Genomic DNA, 20,655 nt, shown 5'->3' with positions numbered 1-20,655 from the left:
GTTCCACATCAGAAGACTTTTAAATAAGTAACGTTTAAGGTTATATTTGTGTACATTATTACTGATTATTTTTGGTTTTCAGCGTGGAATTAACCTCTACGTGTTCCTTATTTGTGAGAACAATAACACCGAAAACACTAGCATGGATTTTTATTACTTTTTATTTGGTCTATAATTCTCTTAATTTATTAAACACGGGTAATAAAATTAATAATAATATTAGAAATATTCATGTTGCCACAACAGATATCGCTTTCTATATCTCATCACTAAATCATAATAATGTTGAAGGCGACGAATAATTTAGGAACTATTGTTTAATGAGTAATTGTTTCCATACGAATCAAAATACGAGTTGGACACTTTGAAATTTGTCTGTTCGGCATTCAAGATTAAACAAATCGTATTAAGGTGAGTGGTTTTGTGTGGTCTATTGTTTAAACACTGATGGTTGAAAGTTTCAGTTTTGTAATGTAAGCAAAAACCTACATTTTATTTTAGTAGGGTATCATAACTGCAAGTCAATAATTGTATGGATACGATTTTTTATACACTTTAATTACAACGGTTATGTTAACATTTATGTTCTTTTTTCAATTTTTACACCGTCCGCTGAGTTGAAAACCACGCCTCAATCTCACAAGCCTGTAGTAAACTTAAAAAGTATGGTTTCATCCGAAATTAAGACGCCGAAAAAAATAAAATATAACGAACTAAAAATATAGTACATAGTGTTAAGCGTCACCTAACTTCCAATCCAAGGACAAATTACGAATTATTATCAAAGGGGCTAACCTGCGTGTTTGTGTGCGTTGTGTAGACTAATGTCTAACTCTATAGTACTTCTCTAGAAGAAATCCTATAGCCCCAACTTTAATTGTAGGATATGAGTTCCCAAAACAAAAAAAAAAGTAAAAACATAACTCGAGGGACGGAAATTACGCTATAGGCGTAATAGATGTTACATGCATGCATAGAGTGCAGTAACATTGTCGTTACTGTAGCAGATCATTTAGGGACTAAACGCGTTAACGTGTATCGGCAACATGGGCATTAATTCTCTCTTTACTAGCTGTTTAACTTCTTTTCACGCTTGTGCTTTCTGTACACACTCTCAATTTTCAGGAACTTATGATTTTTAAAATACAAGAAAAATTAATCACTATATAGTAATTTGAATGCTGTTATTATCTAGGAAGTAATCGAAGGCACAATACTCCAGGAAGGACTGTCTCTTGCATCCTGGTCCTGGATGCCTGGTGTGCCTGTGGGTTTTTTAAGCAGCAGCACCTGAAGAGCTGGGAATGGCTGTTAACACCGTAACCAGCGTGTTGAGAGCTGAGGTGGAGTGAAAACCTATAGAGACACCAGCTCTCAGGACCAGGATTTGACAGCTGTACTCTAGGACATCAGCTCCTCAATAAGCATACTTAAACAATTTCCATTCGCTAGAAGAAAGCTCATGAAGGAAGAGAACTGGTTTAACTCTCGGCGTATTGTGGTTCAAAACACGCTTTTGTAGGAACATGTTAAACCACAGGTTCTCACCTCGTTACCTGGGAGTCTGGAATCCATAGGGATATTCAGCGCCACTTTAGGTCGTTGGTAAGGCTTAAGGCCGTGGAGAAAGAAAAGATCAGCCCAGTTAAACCTTAATTGAGTCAGTTTAACACCCAGGTGAAGAGTGTCTTTCGAACTTATGGAGAGACATAGAAAGCCTGCTGGATTCTGGACCCAGAGGACTCGGGTTGGGAACTCCTGTGCTGGACTGTCATTTTCGGCCACCCACAGTCCTTTTACCTCGTTTTGGGAACCCCTACCTTAGAGAGCAAAGCCTTCTGTCTGATTCTAGTGCCGTTTAACACGAGTCTACTGTTTTGTGTGTGTGTGTCCGGCAGTGTTGCTAGCTTGTCTCGAGGCCGAGGTGGCACGATGATGCGGTACTGGGGGGAGATCCCAGCGCCCGCAGCGCCGCCCAGCCGCAGCTCCTTTGACCTGCTGCAGCGGGAGTTCCGCTCGGTGGAGGTGCAGGACCCCCCCCTGCACCAGCCCTCCGCCCAGCGCCCGCGCCCCACCACCATGCTGGACGTGCCCTCGGAGCCCTGCAGCCTGACCATCCACACGGTGCAGCTGTGCCAGCACGCCCGCCGCCTCCGGGGGCTCCTGGCCGCCGCCCAGGGCCAGCCCCAGGCCGAGGGGGCGGGGCGGCCCGAGGACAGCGACGCCCTTCCTCCCCGGCCCGCCACCCCTGCCCTGCCCGATGACCTGCTGCCCCCCGACAGCAAGGCCCCCCACCAGCCCTTCCAGCTGCGCCACAGTGACCCCGAGAGTGACTTCTACAAGTGAGTGTTCCGTGCAAGCTGCGTGGGGTTTAGGTCTGCCTTTTCATTTTAAGGGCACTTTCTTCATTTCTCAGTTTGCACCACCCGTGCAGTTGAACACTGCTGCCTCAGTCTCACAAGCTTGCAATGAAGGGGGCAATAAAGACAGGGAAGAGATGAAAGAAGTTAAGATAACCAGCCAGACGCTGAAATGGTGTTAACCATCCCTTGCCCCATCTCTGTGAGCAAACCATGAGTTAACCAAATTGGCAAGCCTACAGATTTGTGTGCCTTGTTTTTTGTAGGATTTGAGTACACAAACAAGAAGAGGAAAACATTGTTAAGTTTATAGAAGGAAATTATGTAATAGCTGTAAGTGCTAAGACATGGAATAACTTCCAGTAACTCCCTGGTACAGGTTGAAGAAGAAATGACAGGGAAAGTCTCTGGGTTAAAATAAAGTGTGCCAGCACTGGAAAAAAAAACAACAAAGAAAACAAAAACTGTCTTCCACAGCATTTCCCCAGACACTTTGGCTCGTGAGTTTCCCTAGCGCTCTGGTTTGGCAGTCTTGTTTTGCAGCCAGCGGTCACTCTGCTGCTGTCTGATGCGTTTCGGCTCTCCTGAAGAGCCCCGCAGTGCATCTTGCCTCCAGCTCAGCCCTCATACACCTACTGATGAGAGCACCGCCTTGTATAGACATGATCAGAAGAACGCTTCCAAGTGAGAGGAGGCCACTCGACCCATCCAGCGCACTAGTGCTTAATTGAGCCGAGGGTCTCAACCAGCTGTTTCTTGAGAGAAACCAGTGTTTCGCCTTCAGGAACATGGCTGGACAGCTTGTTCCACACTCCTATGACCCTTTGTGTAATATAGTGGATCCTGTTCTCTTTTTAAATGCTCTTCCACATAGTTTCCATGTGTGTCTTCCTGCTCAGGTTTCAGGTTCTTCATTTCTTCAGCAATTAAGCAGTGAAGGAAACTGCTGCTGCCCCGTTTTGTCACTGGATTTTAAAAATGATCTTTATGGAATATTTATATATTTTTAAATTATAATTCTGTTAAAAAATAAATGTTTTAATTTCCCTAAGTTGCGCTGTCACCATTGTGAACAAATTACATTGGCAGTCACAAATAATTGAAGCTCATAAGCAATAAAATACGCAAATGAAAATCATTGTCACGAAGTCGTGCCCCAAGAGTTCTAGAAGTAAAATAACTTGCTGTAGTATCGCGCCGCCCTGCTGTGAGTCTGTGCTTGCTGCTCAGGGGCCGAGGAGAGCCGGTGACGGAGCTGAGCTGGCCCTCCTGCCGCCAGCTGCTGTACCAGTCCGTGGCCACGGTGCTGGCGCACGCGGGCTTCGAGACGGCGCAGGAGAGCGTGCTGGAGACCCTGACGGACGTGGCGCACGAGCACTACCTGCGCCTGAGCCGGCTGCTGCGCGTGGGCGTGGACCGGGAGGCCCGCCTGGGCACGACGCCCTTCCCGGACGTGGTGGAGCAGGTCTTCCACGAGGTGGGCATCGGCAGCGTGCTGGCACTGCAGCGCTTCTGGCAGCAGCGCATCAAGGACTACCACAGCTACATGCTGCAGGTGAGAGCTGCTCTGCTCCCCTTCTGACCGCAGAGGCGGGAGGCTGGCGACGGCGCCCTGACCGGCAGCGGCGGTTTTTAGAAGCTTTTGCAGTTTGTGGCAGCCGTCCGATTCATTGATCACACCAACCTCAACTGGTTTGTCTTACATTTTTGGTGTGTTTATTGAATGTGTAATTCAACATGTGAATTCGTCTATGATGTATTTCAAGACACTGTACAGCAGAGACACTGTATTGTAGGAGGTGCCATCATCTGGTAAATGAGCCCATGAGTCTTCTCTGCTTGGTCAGTATAGTTCATAGTGGTAAAGGTGGTAATTGGGGTGACCTGGCTATGTCCTACTTAAACAGTCTCACTAAAGTTCCTCTGACAGAGAAGCAACATTCAGAGAGTAAATAATGTGTACATTTGCCAGAAATAGGGAGAAAATAAAGTATCTAAACGCGCACGTTTTTTAGGGAATTGGTGCCACCTGTTGAAAGCTGGTTTTCCCTACATAGGGGTTCCCAGGATAAAGTTGTCCATTCAGGTTTGAGTTAGACCCTCAGTGTTATCTGTGACGGTGAGTAACCGAGTGTAGAGGAGTATTTCCACTGCTACTCATTCATAAGGGACAAGAGGGAGGAGGTGTACAAGTGTCGGACATGTTTTGGGTTAAAAAAGTTAACAGGAACAACCTAATTCACCACCTAATTCAGGTTGGAGAAGTGGGATATTATGTATATATCCTCTGTGCTCGGCTACCATATTAAGTGGGATCAGTCACAGTTCTCCATTCAATTGGTGAAGCAGTTCCTCACTCCTCCACCTGACCTGCTGTGCGGGGCGGCGGCTGGTGTGGATTGCTTGTATGACACCACCCTTGTGGACGCAGCACTTCATTGACAGATGAAGTGGTTCCCCTCCTGTGTATGCGAAGTGCTTGGGGTGGTTTTGTGATGAAAAGCACTGTTCAAATACAATTAAATATCAGAATAAAAGCATGAACACCTGACAACACTACAGAGTTTGTAAAAGCTCATTTGGACGTTCCAACTCGAAGTGCCCGATCGTGCCCGTCGTCGTGAGCAATTCACGATGGCTGCGTGCATTCTGTCCTGGCTGTGCAGGTGAGCAGGGAGCTCTCGGAGGAGTACGAGCGACTGGTGAACCCCGAGAAAGCCACCGAGGACACGAAGCCAGTGAAGATCAAAGAGGAGCCGCTCAGCGACATCGCTTTCCCCGTCAGCGAGGAGCCAGAGGCGGATCTGGCCTCCGGGGACCAGGCCCTGCCCATTGGGGTCCTGGGGGCCCCCAGTGAGAGACTGCCCACCGGGCTGGAGGGGGAGAACTCCCCACACCCTGGAGGTACACTGAAAATATTGTGCATAACACTGAGTCTGAACACACTCGCCCTTTTGTCTCCTGTACCCTGAAGAGCTCAGTGGTAGACGTGTCTGTCCACATCTCTTGACAGCCCATCTTAACATGTTTGCAGCACCAGTTTGGTCAGACCTGATTACAGCAATGTCCTGAAATGTGGAAAATGAACAGTTAAGGCATCAGAATCCAATTTTAACTGACCTGCTTATCTATCTGCGGTTTAAATATTCATAATATTCCTATTCTGTAGAGATAATGTAGAATTGAAATTATTGATCTTAATAGCTATTTGTCATTTTTTTGTCATGTCTTTCTTATCGCTGTCTCTGGCTCATATATGATGGAGCCAATCAGAAAACTCAAGTTTGTAGACGCTTGTAATCCGAGCACTTTTAACACAGTTGTGGCGCTCAGTAAAGTGACACACTTTATTGTGTGGCACGCCATTCTGTCAGAAGGCTGTGTTCCTGCTAATCCCCAGTAATTGAAATAATCTCTGGCAGCACTGTTGGTCACCTGAGGACCAGTTACAGTAAGTGCATAAAGCATCAATCTCACTGTGGTCCTGTGATGGAGCGGAGGGTACTTGGCGATTGGCCTGCAGCAGGTGGTCTGAAGGTCTGGGTGGACCTTGAGCGGCTGGTGTGGTTTGTGTCCACAGGTGCGGCGGGAACCAGCTCCCCCCTGTGGCAGCTGGCCCAGGTGAAGATGGAACCGCAGGACGGGGAGGAGGGGCAGGTGTCGGGGCACGCCGTGCTGGGGGGCGACGTGTTTGAAGAGCCCATGTCCACAATGAGCGAAGCCGGCATGCCCCCGTCACCCGGGGGGGCCGGCTCTGAAGCCAGCTACGGCTCCCACTCCCCGGACAGTCTCATGGGAACCTCCCCTGTCTTTAACCAGCGGCCCAAGAAACGGCTCAAGAAGATGTGAGAGCTGGCGCTGACCCGGTCTCTTTTTCGGCCCCTCTCATTCTCTCTGCGTATATCTGAGACTTCGTCTGCACAGCTTCGTATCTCCTCCCCGGCCCGTGTCTAGTTCAGCTGAGGCTTGGTTAATATAACTAGCCCTTCCTGTCCTACAGCTCAGGCCATTCCAGAGTTGATTCAGAGCTCAGCATCTTCTTATTACATTGCCCAGTCCATTCAGGATGGCTTCTGCAGGACTGGAGAGTAAAACGGGCAGAGCCTCTGGGTCTCGGCACTACCAAACTGAGAAACAAGAACAAACAGCAATACCAACCAAAAGCATCTGTTCATGAATTCCAGTTCAGCAGGTTGTATAGGTCACCTTTAAATCACCGGTTTTTAAAAATATGAAACAATTGCATTGTGATCAATAAGCAAGTGATGTCTTAGATTAAGTACCACAGAGTTTATTGAAGTCTAGGTTCTGACTTATAGTCAAACTATAAGACTAACTGGAGTGGGGATCTCGAGCAGCAGAGCTGGAGATTCCTGGCGTGTTGCATTTGATTCTGGCTGTGTGTTACAATTAGGAAGTCTTACGAGTTTTGTAGAGTAAAATCCAATATGTACAGTATTTTGAACTTTAAAGGCCTACGTGATGCCACAAGAATTGCTACGTTATGACTGTACAAGTTTCAACTGAATTATCACTAGCAGCCTCCACCTGTGATGGCTGTAAACATATATTAATAAGCAGCTTAGTTAATCAGATGATTTACAATTAGTTTTTATTCTAAAACACATTTTCACAGTAAGTAGAGTCATGTCTCAGAGTCTTGTATCCACATTGCCTCAGAAGGAATTACTTATTTCTATAATGGAATCATTAAAAACATCCCTCAGTTCAGATCAAATCTAATGGATCTCTGGCATTTAATTAGATTATATAAAATGCAATCTTGTGCATTTTAAAAATGCAATATCACCTCTCCACAGATGAATTATTTTGTAGTGTGTGTGCCTATGAGGGCTTGGTAAAAGGCCTAATTCAGTGAATCCCTGAGGTGTGGTAATACAGAGTACAGCGCTCATATACAAGACTAGTCTTGACACTGTTATCTCTGGACTGTTACATACAGTATCAGCAAGACATTTATCTTAGCTTCCCCCTCTGCATGGTTTTACAGGTTTGGAGTACAGCTTTGAATAAAAATGTTAATTTACGAAACATTGTGGTCATCTCATTTGCAGTCTGCTGTTCTTTTTGCATCATCTTGGCTGGCAGATAGGTAGGGTTTATAACACTTTTCTTTTGCTGTTTACACTAATGGAGGTACTTTGATTTGTGTGATATAATAATTGTATATAATTGCTTTTGATTTGATAGTATTTTGTAACCTCTTTACTCTTCATAGCTCTTTATACCTCTTTATAGCTCTTTGCTTAACAGAGGGGATCCCTTTCGTCCGCCAGTGGAGTGCATCCCCACCCAGGTGATACACAGCAGCCATTTTGAATGAGCAGCTCCACTGCACAGCCAATACAATTGCAGGAGTAAGATACCCACAGTCTTGCATAAAAGGCTGCAGGATCTATAATAAACTCTTTCAGAGGGGAAACTGCCGCCTACTGGTCCACAAATGGCATTTGTAACGTGAAAGTGCTTGCATGTTTGGAGTTGCACTTAGCCATCATGAGATCTGATTTTAAAGTCAAGATGGACATATTTTGGTAGTTTGAAAAATCCAAAATATTTTTAAATGCAAGCCCTTTTGTGATTGTCAGAGGCATTGAGCAAGTGAAGTTGATGTGTTAGATGAAAGAGAAAGATCTTAATTTGATGGAAATGGGCTACATTGTCAGCAAGAGCTGTGTTCTAATAAAGAAGCCCTCCAGGCTCATTGCTGCAGTGTTTTCACTTATTTCAAAGGACAGCTTTCATCTTGGGCTGTTGTGTTTAGATTAAGCACTTGTGAACTGATTGAGAGAGACAAAAGCTGTTCTTTTTAATTTTTGTCCTTTTGATCATTTGCTTTGAAAGTTTTTTTTGTCATCATTTCCTCTGTTTTGTTTTTTTTCCTGTACTCTATTTAGCAAACTTTTTCAATGGAACACTGTTGAGTTAGGTACAGTATTTGCATATCTACCCTTGTGTTATATGATGGAAAAGACACATTTTTAGTTCCTTATGCCCTTTAATTATTATCTATGTGATTACTATTGACCACTGTGTTGACCATTATATATTTTAGATATTTATCTTAAGTGTCATCCATAAATTTTGCAAGGACCGTCTGTAATGTATAATAGTAACTCTTCTGGTCTGTAGTTTAACCTAAATGTTTGTATTATCCTCACAGGTTACTGTGTTAAATGTGATATGTACACAATTACCATCTTAACGCAGCTTGAGCAAGTTGAGAAGGAATGAGAGAAAAATTGCTCCATCCCCAGTGTGCATAGAGAGACCTATCCTACAACACTCACAGCTGTAATTGCTTAACATGTCTCCACCAAGTGTTGACCCAGGGAGTGAATACTCATTCAGTCAACATATTTTACTTTGGGATTTTGTATTTGCACCCAGAGAAGTGTTCAGTTTGAGCATTCAAAATTTGATTAAAACTATTCACTTTAGAAAATGTGTATACAGTACATTACCTGTGAGTCAAGCCAGTGGGACATCAATGGAAGGAAGTGGATATTTTTACTAGGCGCAGCGTAATGGGCTACACACAGTAGATGGTCAGTCCTTCACATAAATAAACAATGCAGTTTTAATTGGGATTTGTTGACTCAAAGTCATTGATGAAGAATGGAGCAAGTTTGCCCCTTTTTTGTGATGTCCTCTCCAGTGACCCTTAATGTGGAACCAAGGAGAAGAATCCAAACGTTTGATGTGATGTGCTACTTTTTAATAACAGAATACGGTAATAAAGTAATGAAGCCATATTGTTCCCTAAAATATTTTAGGAAATAAAGTAAGTGAAATGCATGTAATGACGACATCTTGGAGTCCTCATCTAAAATGTGTGCAATCAAATTGGATAAACAGATTTTGTTGCTAACCAGGGTGTGGTAGTGACAGAAAGCTTCAGGTCCTTGTGTCGCTGCTTTGCCCTTGACTGTTGCTGGGAAGACATTGTGAGATAAAAACAAACATGCTGATATGTGCTCAGATATTTATTTTCATGATCTCTGCCAATTATTTTCTACAAGCATCTCACGGTGCTACACACATTTGCTTCTGTTTACAATGATACAGTTGCAAATAAAATAACACAGACAGCAATTATTGCCTGGCATCTGTTCAAAAGAGTGGAAATACATCAATCAACAAAGGAACAGTGAATTAATTACCATTTACATAAACATGCATGTTAATGTGAGAACTGTCAGAAACCTGTATTTGGACTATTCCGATTAAGCAATTGTCTCTGACTGGATTCTAAGGAAAAATCACATTATGAAATTAGTTATATTTAATATATGAGATATTTTTTATCCCATAATTTTCTTTATATTTCTTTTTGTTGCCTTCATACATTCTGGATTACACAGCATGTTGCAGTGAATTTGGAAGTCTTGAAACCTCTCATTCATCCCAGACTAATTAGACATCTGACAACAGCATTGCCACCCTGCAGCCTGATCCGTTAATTAAAGAGATGAAAATAAAATATTAAAAGGCTGTTAGTGACGAATGGGAGGTATCTGGTTTGTTTCCAGTGTAAAAATGAAATGATTAGTTCTTCACCTTTATGCACACAACATGTTAATTGTCCGGTGTTGCGATACAGTGCAGTGATGATGTCCAGCAAACACAATCTGACATTAAAGAAGAACTGCAGCCCCAATTTCTCCAACTGGTTATTAAATCTTGGTAACAAAATAAATTCGTTGGTGGTATAGGAAAAAATTATCAATTTTGAATTGAATTAACGGCTCACTAGTCACTTTAATGACTAATGTAATGTGATGTACAAGACAGTAAGTACAGGTTATACCGCAGAAATGTTCCAATGTGATCTGCATGCAGACTTAACAAGTAGTATTTGTCTACAAAACCATCTAAAAGTTGAGAGCAATATTTCTGTTGGATTAAAAGGGACGTATTCACGAGCCTGCTCATTTACAATGTGATAAGGCTGCTTCCTGTCACTGGATGTTTTGAGGCCAATTTCTGAATCTCATTATATGGCGCTGCGCATACCTGGAAATTTAGTCTATTTTGTGATGTAATATGAAGGTTCTACAAGTTACTGTACATTTTACTTTTATTGCGGTGTGAAATGCACTCATCCATGCTGATTCTTTCTAACCCAGAAATATAAAACTAGCATTGCAGTTCCCCTTTAAAGGGGATGTCCCCTGGCAGACACGTGCAGCCAGGGAGCGACCTGCTGTTAAACACCGTGGCAGTTTTGTCACTGCACATGCCGTACGTGGGAAGTGTTGCAAGGATCTTCCAGCTCTGAACATTTCGAACATGAAATTCGGTTGAGGTCAAACCTGAGGTCCTTCGTTTCTGCCCGTCTCCTCTTCACTCTCCAAGCTACTGATGTGGCACAAACAGAACTGCAGGCCTGGCTGCTGGAATCCAATATACTCTCTTCACCTCAGTCGATTAGTTTGAAAAGTGGAAGTTTGACCGCGCCCCACAGAGGGAGTAGGTCAGATGAAAGCCGAGTTACTTGTCCGTATTCATGGAAGTGTCTTCAGGGAAGGTCCCGCCCCAGCAGCAGCGCGAAAGAGCAGGATGCTCTCCTGAAACTCAGAAGAGTGGGGCTGAGGTGTGGAGGAGAAAAGGGGGCAAAAACTTTGTGGTTAGATCAAACTTTTAAAAAGAGAAAAAGAATGTGGACACTCAGTGTGTTAAAGTAGCAGAAGGTTAGAGAAGGTTAGGGTAGTTCTTTCTGCAGGCACATGTTAAAAACGCAATGTAAAACTCCAGGTCGTGGACCTCCAGATCTCCCACTGACTGTTTTAAGCTTCATGACCCTGTTGGTCTCCCTCAGGCATCTCACATATCTGCTGTGGAGCCTAATAGTCCACAGGGAGCTACAATGTCCAATTTTTCCAAAGCATGATGAGCCTAAGTCTTGTCATCTCAAGAATGAAGCTGTAGCCACGACAATGAATTAACTGCATTTGCGTCAATAGAATGTGTTGACATTACCCTGTCAGATGTAATATACAGAGGTCAGGTTATACAGAGACATTGACAGGGTCTAGCAACGTTCTCCATGTTGGTACCAAAATTCAATCATGATTTGACATGTAACAGAGAAAAATGAGTACTGTGAAGTACTGTTGCCGTCGTTAATTGTTCTTCCCTGGAGATGTTGGTTGGTCACTGTAAGGTCAGCAAGCCATGGTTTCTCCCTGGGTGGAGACTTGCATGCCTGTAGCTGTAGCTGCAGGAAAGCGTTGGCACAATTATGTGACACTGGCTCCAATATCCATCATTCTCCCCAATTCACCGCTGATGAATTTTCCACCTTCTTCAGCACTTGACCTTTTCTGGACAGAAAATGCTCTCTAAACTACCTGGCACCGAAAACCTCAGTGTTTTAAACCCAGTTATGTACAGCTTTACAGCTACTTCCACCCCTAACACACTAGAAACTTTCTTTATACTATCATGCTAGTATGCTTATGTATGGAAAAAATGATTTATCTCCAGAATGCATAAGAAGTAAGAAAAAAGTCCTACAATGGACCCCTGTTGCAAAAAGGATTATAAAATGTGTGAGAATGAACGAAACATTGTGATAATTGCAATTACTTAAGCCCTAGCAACCTTTTCAGATTTAACAAAAAATAGTTCAACAGCAAGCAGATTATACAGTGTGTACGTGATACTGGCTGAGATTTCTTTAAAGAAAAATGAATTATGTCAACTGCAGCAGCAGCTCTGTAGTGATACTCCTGATTTTATCTCCCTCCCTCAGCTTCATTCTCACATGTAGTGAGGGGCTCCAGTGAGCCCACTAGTGGCAGACGAAGCTGAGGCGTCTCTCACAACACTCGGTGCTCCAGGTGTAATTCTGGTTCCGATCCAGAGAGACCATCCCGCAGAGCTTGCCCAGGCTCCCGTCCGGCTGACCCGCCTGCCAGCGGGCGTAGCTGAGGAGCTCCCTGCTCTCGGCCCAGTACCAGTACCCCCACAGGGCGTGTCTGCGCAGGCCAATCCACACCCCTGGACCAGAGAGGCCTTGTACCGCGACCTCTAGCATCCTCTGGTTGTCAGGGCCGGTGACGCTGAGCAGGTCCCGGTGGAAGGTGAGGCAGTACTGGCCAGCCTCCTGCCATGTCATCTCCTGGAGCACTGCGATTGCTGCATGGGACACACGGGGTCAAAGGTCAACCAGACAGGCTCATTGTCCTGACAGAGAAATGTAATCAGGTTTCACTGGTTTCACACATATGTATGCACTGTCAGGGCTCTCACTGGGATGTTCATCCTCAGACTGGAAGGTGGTATCTTTTGCATGTGGAAGATTCAATCTTAAGAAACATTTCAACTGAAAGAGACCATTTGGTCTTGTCTCATTGGTTTGGTAATGTGTAGCTAATTGCTTATCAGGCTCATTTGTCTGCTAGTTAAATGATCTGAGATCTATTTGGAGGAGAAGTTACTGACATGTCCATTATTGATAGCACCACATGCCTTCAAGTGGCCAGGAGGCTACAGGGCTCATGGAGAGAGCACTGGCCAAGAATCCCACTCTACCCTTGAGTGGGGAACAGCAGTCACAGCCAGCTAGTAATATCCCAGGCTTATACCCGCAATCAAATCACAATGAGAAAACCTTTACCAGTTGAGCCGCTTAAAAAGCCTTGTTTCATACTTTAAGTCCATCCAACCCTTCTTCTGGAAATTACAGACTCTGAGAATGAAATTGGCTTCCTCTTAAGTTCTCTGATTAGGAGCCAAGGCCTATATTTGACCATCAGAAGTGCTAATGTCATGTTTCAAATCTTCTGTATATTTGCTCAAAATATAATAACAAAAAAAGCCATAAAAAGTTTTTTCTTCAAAGACCCGTACTGCTTTATTCACTGTGGGAGACAGTCTGTCCATATTAACTGCCAGGAGACAAGGTCACTCTCTCAGGTGAAAAGACTGAGGCTGTGGGGTGAGGTTACCTGTGATAGGGGTGTCTGTCTTAGGGCCAGCAGTGGTTTCTTCATAGGCTGGAGTCTGGTGTGGGGAGGCGGGGACTGTATTTTTAGTGGTTCTGACACCACTAGGATTTAATGCTGGATATACTGTATAACAGAAAAAGAAGTTCCATATTATACAGCACCAAAGGCAAGACCGTATTCCTATTTCTAATGTAACTCCTCATTATTTAAAGAATTAAAATTTGTAAATGTTTAAGGCTTTGATGTTCTGATCAGCTCTTAAATGTGACCCGTCACTGTTTTTCAACTTCAGTATTTCTAAAACCATCTGCATGTCTGTATTTTATATCTTCCCTTATCCCAGAGCACAGGACAGTACGGACTCATCGCTTCAGACCACATACCAGGCCATTTTCCCAAGCTTTTGCTTCTCTTTTTTACATTGTCAAATACCACTGGGTAATGCCAGGGCCAGATTTTGGTGTTCGTAGGCCCTAGGCACTGTGCCTACAGTGCTTAATGGGAAATCTGGCACTGGGTAATACTCAAGTCTCTAATTTTGTTTTGTTTTGGTCTGTAAAAAAAGGAATCTAGAAATGTGGTTTTAAGAATATAAGACAAACAAGAAGAGGCTGTTTAGTTCGTTTAGGCCATTTGGTAATTAATAACTAATTAACCCAATGATCTCATCCAAACATTTCTTGAAAGAAGCCTGGGTATCGGCTTCAACAACATGGCTGGGTAACTCGTTTTTTAAGAGTTTTCCTAATTTTCCTGTGATAAGTGTTCTCCACAGGTTCGAAGGCATGTACCTGGATTTTCAGTCAAGTCATAATGCCTCACACACAGCGCTGTGTCTGCATTGGGAGAAGGTTTATCCATGTTCTTTGGAAGGAGACCTGTGCTCAAGGTACAAGGACCGAACCAGGCCTTGCAGCTCACCTGCGAGTGGTGTGTTTGTCTTGATGGAGAGTGGGATCAAGGGAATGTTGAGGGTCAAGCTGGGAAAGACAGTGGCTGGAGACACAGAAGTCAATTATAAATCTTAGCATTGTACAGTTAAGTGAAGAATATTGTCTATAATATTTCATGATCCCCCAGTATCCCCAGTGTACCAAAGACATGCTACAGTGTCTTTAGGTGAGACAATCACCAAGGACACTGATGTTTACTCCTGATACAGTTTCTGGTTTTCATTCTAGACTGAATTTGAATTATTTTTTTCTCTTAATGGTCTTCATTACAACTTCTTCCAGGTATTTACTCTTTGTTGATTATAAGTTATCTATTACCAGGTGGTTTATAGGAAACCTTTTTATTTGGGAGATCAGAAGTCCCTTTAGATGGTTCTGCTTTCTAATACCGTGTTACCTGGTAAGAGAGAATTAATGTCCATGTATCCCATTATTCAGAAGAGGAAAACTGTCTTACCCCCACAACACAAGAAACTAGTAGTGTTCGCACAATCTTCAGGATACCACTTGTCCTTCTCCAATATCACACATGTTTTTGTTGAATCTTCCTTGAGGTCTACTTTGTCTGACTCATTGAGCACTGTGTTGTCGATCCAGACATAACTGGTGTTCCGCCATTCCAGTCCAATCCAGAGAACGTACTCGTCTTCGGAAATATTCCCCTGCACATTTCTCCGTGCTGTGGGAGACAGGACGGCCAGGTCGGTGAAGTATTTCTGGCAGTAGCATCGAGCGCTGTTCCAATCCAAGGGTTTCTGCACGATGGAGAGGGGGCCGCAGGAGCTGTTCGTCTGGAGATCAACCACTGTGGGAGGAAGAAAGAGAGAAATCAAATGTAATAGGATTCTTTTAATTAGAAATTCTGACTGGCATTTTGACACTTAAGGTGTCAAAGATTAAAAAAATATGGATTTTTAAAAACTGCTAGATTCCGTTGATTTTATCCCCGATGTAACAGGGGCACACTTATAATTGAGGTCACACTTCAGATTTAATTATCTATCGACGACTGGAAATTTGCATCTTGTTCAATACAGATCTTAATACATAAGAAACACTAAATGCAACGTCTAGAATTGTATACATGCCTGCTGCCCCTTCTACACAAATCTATGGTTTGCTGGGTACAATTTATTCCTGGACAGAAGAGAAAGAATGCAGAAGATGAAAAATGAAAAAATAATGTTGCCTATTCTTCCAAATGTATTCTCCCACCTGCAAAGTTTCCAAACGTTGTTGCTATCGTAGTTCATAATCATAGCTCTTTCAAACTGGACTTTAAAATCCACCCAATCTACAGTACTACAGGCTTGTATGTTAATTAATTAATACATCAATTGTTTAAAGAAAATTAGAAGATTCAAAAATAGTTTGAAAACATTCACAGCATCTAGCCCTTTTGCTAGGACACACCCTAAATTAATTCAGGTACAAAAGAGTATGTTGAAAGGCTCAATACATTTGTCTGTGTAAGTTCCCTCAGACAGATATTGAAATGCAAACCACAGCTCACATAGTGATATGACAAATGGAAATCCATCTGAATGGATTTTATGGTTATGGTCTATGAACGTAAGGTCTATGAACTTTTAAATCTAAATGCAAAGTGATACATTGTCCAGCACAAGTCCAATACAACACTCAGTTAAATCTCAAGCATGGTGATGACAACATGAAAAATGGACGTAACAAGGTACAGGAGAATTCAAGAGGAAGCCTGCTTTAGTGACTCAAGTGACTCAAGTAAATCTGGCTGAAACAATTCACATTTCAGCCAAACAATTACCTGATGGAGAAGGCCAAAGCCACACAAAGTCTTACAAGAAGACAGTGAATGTTCTTGAGCGGCTTAATCAAGGTCTTATTGTGACCTGGAGTCATTTTGTCGAGAAGAAAGGGCAAAATTCCACTACCCCATCGTGCAAATCAGGTAGAGACTTATTTAGAAACACTGACAGCAGCAAATGCTGCCAAATGTGCTTTCACCAAATTCAGATGTAGATGTATTTAAACAATCAGTAAATTTCAGTTTCTTTTTTGTTGGTTATGCTGACATTCAACCTCTTTCACATGTAGCAATGTTCAGTATCTTTATTACAATACTGTATACAGTACATGTAAATCAATAACATGTGCTTATTGTCAGGAGATCTATATTTTTCAAAGATGTTGAAGAAATATTCACCTGGAAAAACATAGGAAGTTGCTTCCACACTTTTACATATGGCTCAATTTTGTCTAATTGTGGTATTGAAATGAATTAACACAGTTGTAGGTGAAGACAGGTACATTTCAACAATGAGATACAGTATACTTAACCTTGAGTATATCCGAGACAGACAATTATTTTTTCTGCTACAGATTTCGAATAAGCCCTGTTCAATTATGAGGAATCAGTTTAGTTGTGTAAGTCTCAAGTCATGTAAGCAATTTGGAAGATAGCTTAGAATCTGAATTTGATAGGGACAGAGGGCAATAACTAGCACAGAGGGCTGTAATTTATAAATAAGAAGAAAAAGCCAGATAATTAAAGAGGGGCCCTTACCCTTTTCATATTTGAAATAATAGCACACTAGAAATCTCTAATAAAGGATTCCTTCCCGTTACCCTTTTGCTTCATCTTAAAATGTAACAGCCCCAGTTTATACTTAAAAATGAGTAAAAACTAGGGGGCATGCCATAAAACACATGGTGCTTAATTTTTCACTAGAAAAACCAGGGATGCCAAAGCAACTGGTTCACTCTATATACTGTAGCAGGGGTGCCCAACCAGTTGATTTTGGCGTGCTTGCCAGTGGATTGCAAGAATGTTTGGCAAAAAATAAATGGGCTATTTGACTACTTTTTTTGCTAGCCTAAAAACTCATTCAGATCTGTGCATGTACTGTCATACGTTTTACTGCCCTTGTGTGTGTTTAACCCTTGCCGAATGGGTTGTAAAAGTCTCTTCCTTGAGTGCTGGCTGACACTGAAAAAAAGGCTGCAGGAGCTCCGTATATAAAGAGTTTTGTGGGCGCTGCCCAAGAACCCCACATTCGCTACTGTGCATAGTGGAGCGAAACAGACTGGCCATGACAAATTCGCCAACAGTTTGATTAGTTTGATTGCCTATTTGATAGTTGTGGTGTTTGAGCGAAAATGATGAAGCAAAGAGACCGAAAACTTACCGTTACCACAAGGAATGGGAGCATGATTATTTTTTTGTACTTTCGCATTAAAATCTGCAATGCTAGCGTCAATGCGAAAATATGAGAAAATGGGAAATATAGAACAACATTTCAGAACTGCACACAAAAAGTATGATGTGGACTTCCCCGCTAAAAGTGAGACAAGGAAAAGAAAAGTGGAAAAATTAAAATCTCAAGTAGCAGCAGTCGGTTTTCACGAGGCCTAATCCAAGAGGGAAAGCGGCAATCATCACACCGTTCCGTGTGAGCCACGTCCTGGCTAAACACAAAAAGTCATTCAGGGATCCAGAAGTAATAAAAAAAGCATTTGTTGAGGCTGCCGACTTGCTGTTTGGAGATTTCAAAAACAAACATTTTTGGCGAGGTTTAGACAGTTGTTGCCTAGTTTCTCAAATCATCTAAAGATGGTGAATATGCCCAATTAGAGTTCACAAGGAATGACAAACACCCAAGAATAAAGCATCATGGAGAGAAATTGTGGCTTAACCCGCTTGGCTGAGGGCTGGCCAAGGAGACCAGGACCCCCATGCAAGGTGACCAAGGGGTAGCTGCAAAGGCGAAGATGGGGTGGAGGCGGGATGCAAGAGATATGCAAGAGAGAGAGAGATAGGGATCTCATAGGTAATTATAGCGTTTGGGAGAGGAATGGATTGTCCAGCTGAGTCCAATTGAGCTTGGCTGTTGTCATCCCTCCCGAACTTTTGTTATAAACTCCATGATGACCAGTGGCTTCTGGATTTAGCATTCCTCGCTGACTTGACTGAATTGCTAAATGAGCTGAATGTCGAGCTGACGGGGCAAAATAAAAAAGTAATCGACATGATCAGCAGTGTCAACATGTTCCGAAATAACAATTCCAACTGTTCTCAAGTAAGCTTCTCAGTGCCAATGCTCACATTAAGGTAAGATATTCTTTTTTTCTAAAATACAGCATTCATATCAGTGACGATAATTAAACTATAATCAGATCTGCTAACAGTTTGGTCAGTGAAACGAAGAAATCTGAGATTAAAGTTGTTGAAGCACACACTGAATCAAAATCCTACTTTAATTTGCTGAACATGTCTTTGAAAAAGCAGTCCTCTCTTCTTCACTACTTTCTCAAAATAAACGGAGTATATTTCATTGTGAATGAGATTCCTGTATCCTGGCAACATTCACTTTCTTTCTGTACAAAACAATGCAGGGAACTAGAATGATTATTAAGACTGCAAGAACAAGTTCATCCCGAGAAGAAGCTACAGACAAAAACTGTTAAAATGCATGAAAGTAACGATCCATACAGACTCCCTCAAATGATTGCTACAAAATCTTGGCAGAAATTTCAATCAGATTTTAGCTCTGCATTTAGACTGCATTAGTCAAAACAATAAATGATCCTTTAATGAGTTCCAAAACACTTTTAGGCTTGCCTCTGAGAGGAAGTGAAGAGAGGTTACCTTACCTTCAATTAGGCTGAGAGGATCATCACAGCTGTTGCCTTCAGCTCTCTCCCAGCCTAAACAGATATCAGAGAGTGGCATTGGTACTGTTCCAGCAAACGGAACTGTTAATGATCAGTATCACATGTGTACTGAGCCTCTGAAGAAACAGAGAATGTACAATTGCAACAAATTCAGAAAATTAGTATCAGGAAAAAGGCAAAAATCACTTGTGTTGTGGTGTTCTACATTTTATTGGGCAGACATGACATAGGTGAATTCAATATACTGATTAATATTAGACATCAACAGTTGTGATCAACAGGGATCTACTTTGAAGGTCACAGAGCAATAGAGTCCCTCTCGTACAACTTTGTCAGTATGTGCCAGTTCACTGGTCTGTAAGTGCTGAAAGCTACATGGCTCCTGAGCTCAACCAGCTCCACCACAAAATTTCATCAGGGCTCAAATCTGCCCAAATCTGGGCTAACTACAAGAGAACTATCACATTCTCCAACTAGTAAGAAAGCTATGAAGATTTGCATTGTCCCACTGGAATGTTTTCAAGTCTGATTGAGCCTGTAAGAAGAGTAAGAAGAGTTCTATAGCAACTAGAACTGCCCAGACCATCACACTTGGACTTTCCCAGGAACTGGTCAGCCATGCACAACAATTAGTGGATCGTTCAGTACATTTGCGCTACACTCCATGACAGCCATTGGGTGGTCAGTACAAAATCTTCATTCACTGCTAAAGAGTTGTACTGGCACTGGCAAGCCCAGCTGAAGTGATTTAATAAACCTTTGAACACACAGGGCATGAAGACGTTGTCATGTTTTTCTTTCTTTGGTTTTCAACCTTTTTGTCACACAGCAGGTTAAATCACCTTGTCACCTGTGCCCAGTCAACCCTCTCACTAATGAGGCAATCAAGTACCTATGCAAAAGTATATGTCTTTCGAGCGTGTCATGAACCATCAATATATCAAAAAAATAATTAATCAAAATAAAGAAACATTTAATAGTTATCCAAAATCTGAATATTTTTTTCTGAACGCCTACTTGCAAAAACAGAGTTTAATTCAGCATGTATAATTTCCTGCCAGGATTCTAACCTAGAAATAATTCTGCCAGAAGCTTATGCTTAACTTGCCATAATTTCTCTTAAACATTACAATCCGCCTTGCACGTGAAATCCAGTTATTCTGCATCTTTTAAAAAAGCCCAAGCTGTATGATGCTAAGACATGTCGAGACCCAACTACAGTATGAGATGATGTGCATACACTAATAATAACAACAATATAATCAATAGTACAAAAAAAGATAACAAACAAATATCAAAGGACTTTATAAAAAAAACCTTCTCTCATTCTCAAGTCTCCTTTTCATTGTCTTTTGTATTACATTCTGGTCTGTCTGTCTCTGATTAAGGTCAAAGTTGTTTGAACTGTAAAGCATCAAAATAGGGAAAGAAAGGAGACCTTACCCATATACAAGATGACAAACACCGCCACAGGCTGCATTTGTGTGTCTGTTGTGAGTGTAGTGGAATGAAAAAGAATGTGTTCTGACAGGACAGCCTGCTCTGTGGCAGACACAGACTTTCCATCACAACACATACAAAAAGACTCACACTATGCAGACTGTGGTTTGTATTTGTTTGTACATGTTTGGGTTTGTTAAACCCTGGTTGTTAAAAAAGGAAGTATGAGATGCATCTCTGAGATGCTGAAAAAACACCACCAGGCATTTCCCC

General features: G+C 42.3%; 2 protein-coding genes across 2 annotated transcripts; one reads left to right on the top strand and one right to left on the bottom strand.

Moving 5' to 3' along the window:
• The first annotated feature begins 282 nt into the window (after nt 1-282).
• Nucleotides 283-9,130, top strand: supt7l (SPT7 like, STAGA complex subunit gamma). Its single transcript, XM_088909443.1, has 5 exons — nt 283-411; nt 1,899-2,342; nt 3,591-3,915; nt 5,027-5,264; nt 5,941-9,130. The coding sequence occupies exons 2-5, from the start codon at nt 1,933-1,935 to the stop codon at nt 6,207-6,209; spliced, it is 1,242 nt and encodes a 413-aa protein (XP_088765569.1). The 5' UTR covers nt 283-411; nt 1,899-1,932; the 3' UTR covers nt 6,210-9,130.
• Nucleotides 9,131-12,177: 3,047 nt separating this feature from the next.
• Nucleotides 12,178-20,422, bottom strand: LOC148839836 (uncharacterized). The gene is made up of 6 exons (XM_088929586.1): nt 20,386-20,422; nt 18,922-18,975; nt 14,747-15,094; nt 14,258-14,332; nt 13,337-13,459; nt 12,178-12,524 (listed from the first exon to the last, which is right to left on the bottom strand). Exons 1-6 carry the CDS (start codon nt 20,420-20,422, stop codon nt 12,178-12,180), a joined length of 984 nt encoding a protein of 327 aa, XP_088785712.1.
• Between the last annotated feature and the right edge of the window lie 233 nt (nt 20,423-20,655).

Source organism: Atractosteus spatula, chromosome 2 (genome assembly GCF_055471065.1).
Source record: "Atractosteus spatula isolate fAtrSpa1 chromosome 2, fAtrSpa1.hap1, whole genome shotgun sequence".
Lineage (NCBI taxonomy): Eukaryota > Metazoa > Chordata > Actinopteri > Semionotiformes > Lepisosteidae > Atractosteus > Atractosteus spatula.
The sequence above is the reverse complement of the archived record's forward strand: the minus strand, read 5'-3'. Positions and strand labels throughout refer to the sequence as shown.

Excerpts from the sequence above, each read along its gene's own strand:
- supt7l (XM_088909443.1), top strand. The coding sequence starts at position 1,933 with ATGATGCGGTACTGGGGGGAGATCCCAGCGCCCGCAGCGCCGCCCAGC. Across the intron at positions 3,916-5,026 it reads ACCACAGCTACATGCTGCAG|GTGAGCAGGGAGCTCTCGGA; the intron begins GTGAGAGCTGCT and ends CTGGCTGTGCAG. Across the intron at positions 5,265-5,940 it reads GAACTCCCCACACCCTGGAG|GTGCGGCGGGAACCAGCTCC; the intron begins GTACACTGAAAA and ends TTGTGTCCACAG.
- LOC148839836 (XM_088929586.1), bottom strand. The coding sequence starts at position 20,422 with ATGCAGCCTGTGGCGGTGTTTGTCATCTTGTATATGG. Across the intron at positions 13,460-14,257 it reads GACAAACACACCACTCGCAG|TATATCCAGCATTAAATCCT; the intron begins GTGAGCTGCAAG and ends TCTGTTATACAG. Across the intron at positions 12,525-13,336 it reads GACAGACACCCCTATCACAG|CAATCGCAGTGCTCCAGGAG; the intron begins GTAACCTCACCC and ends TGTCCCATGCAG.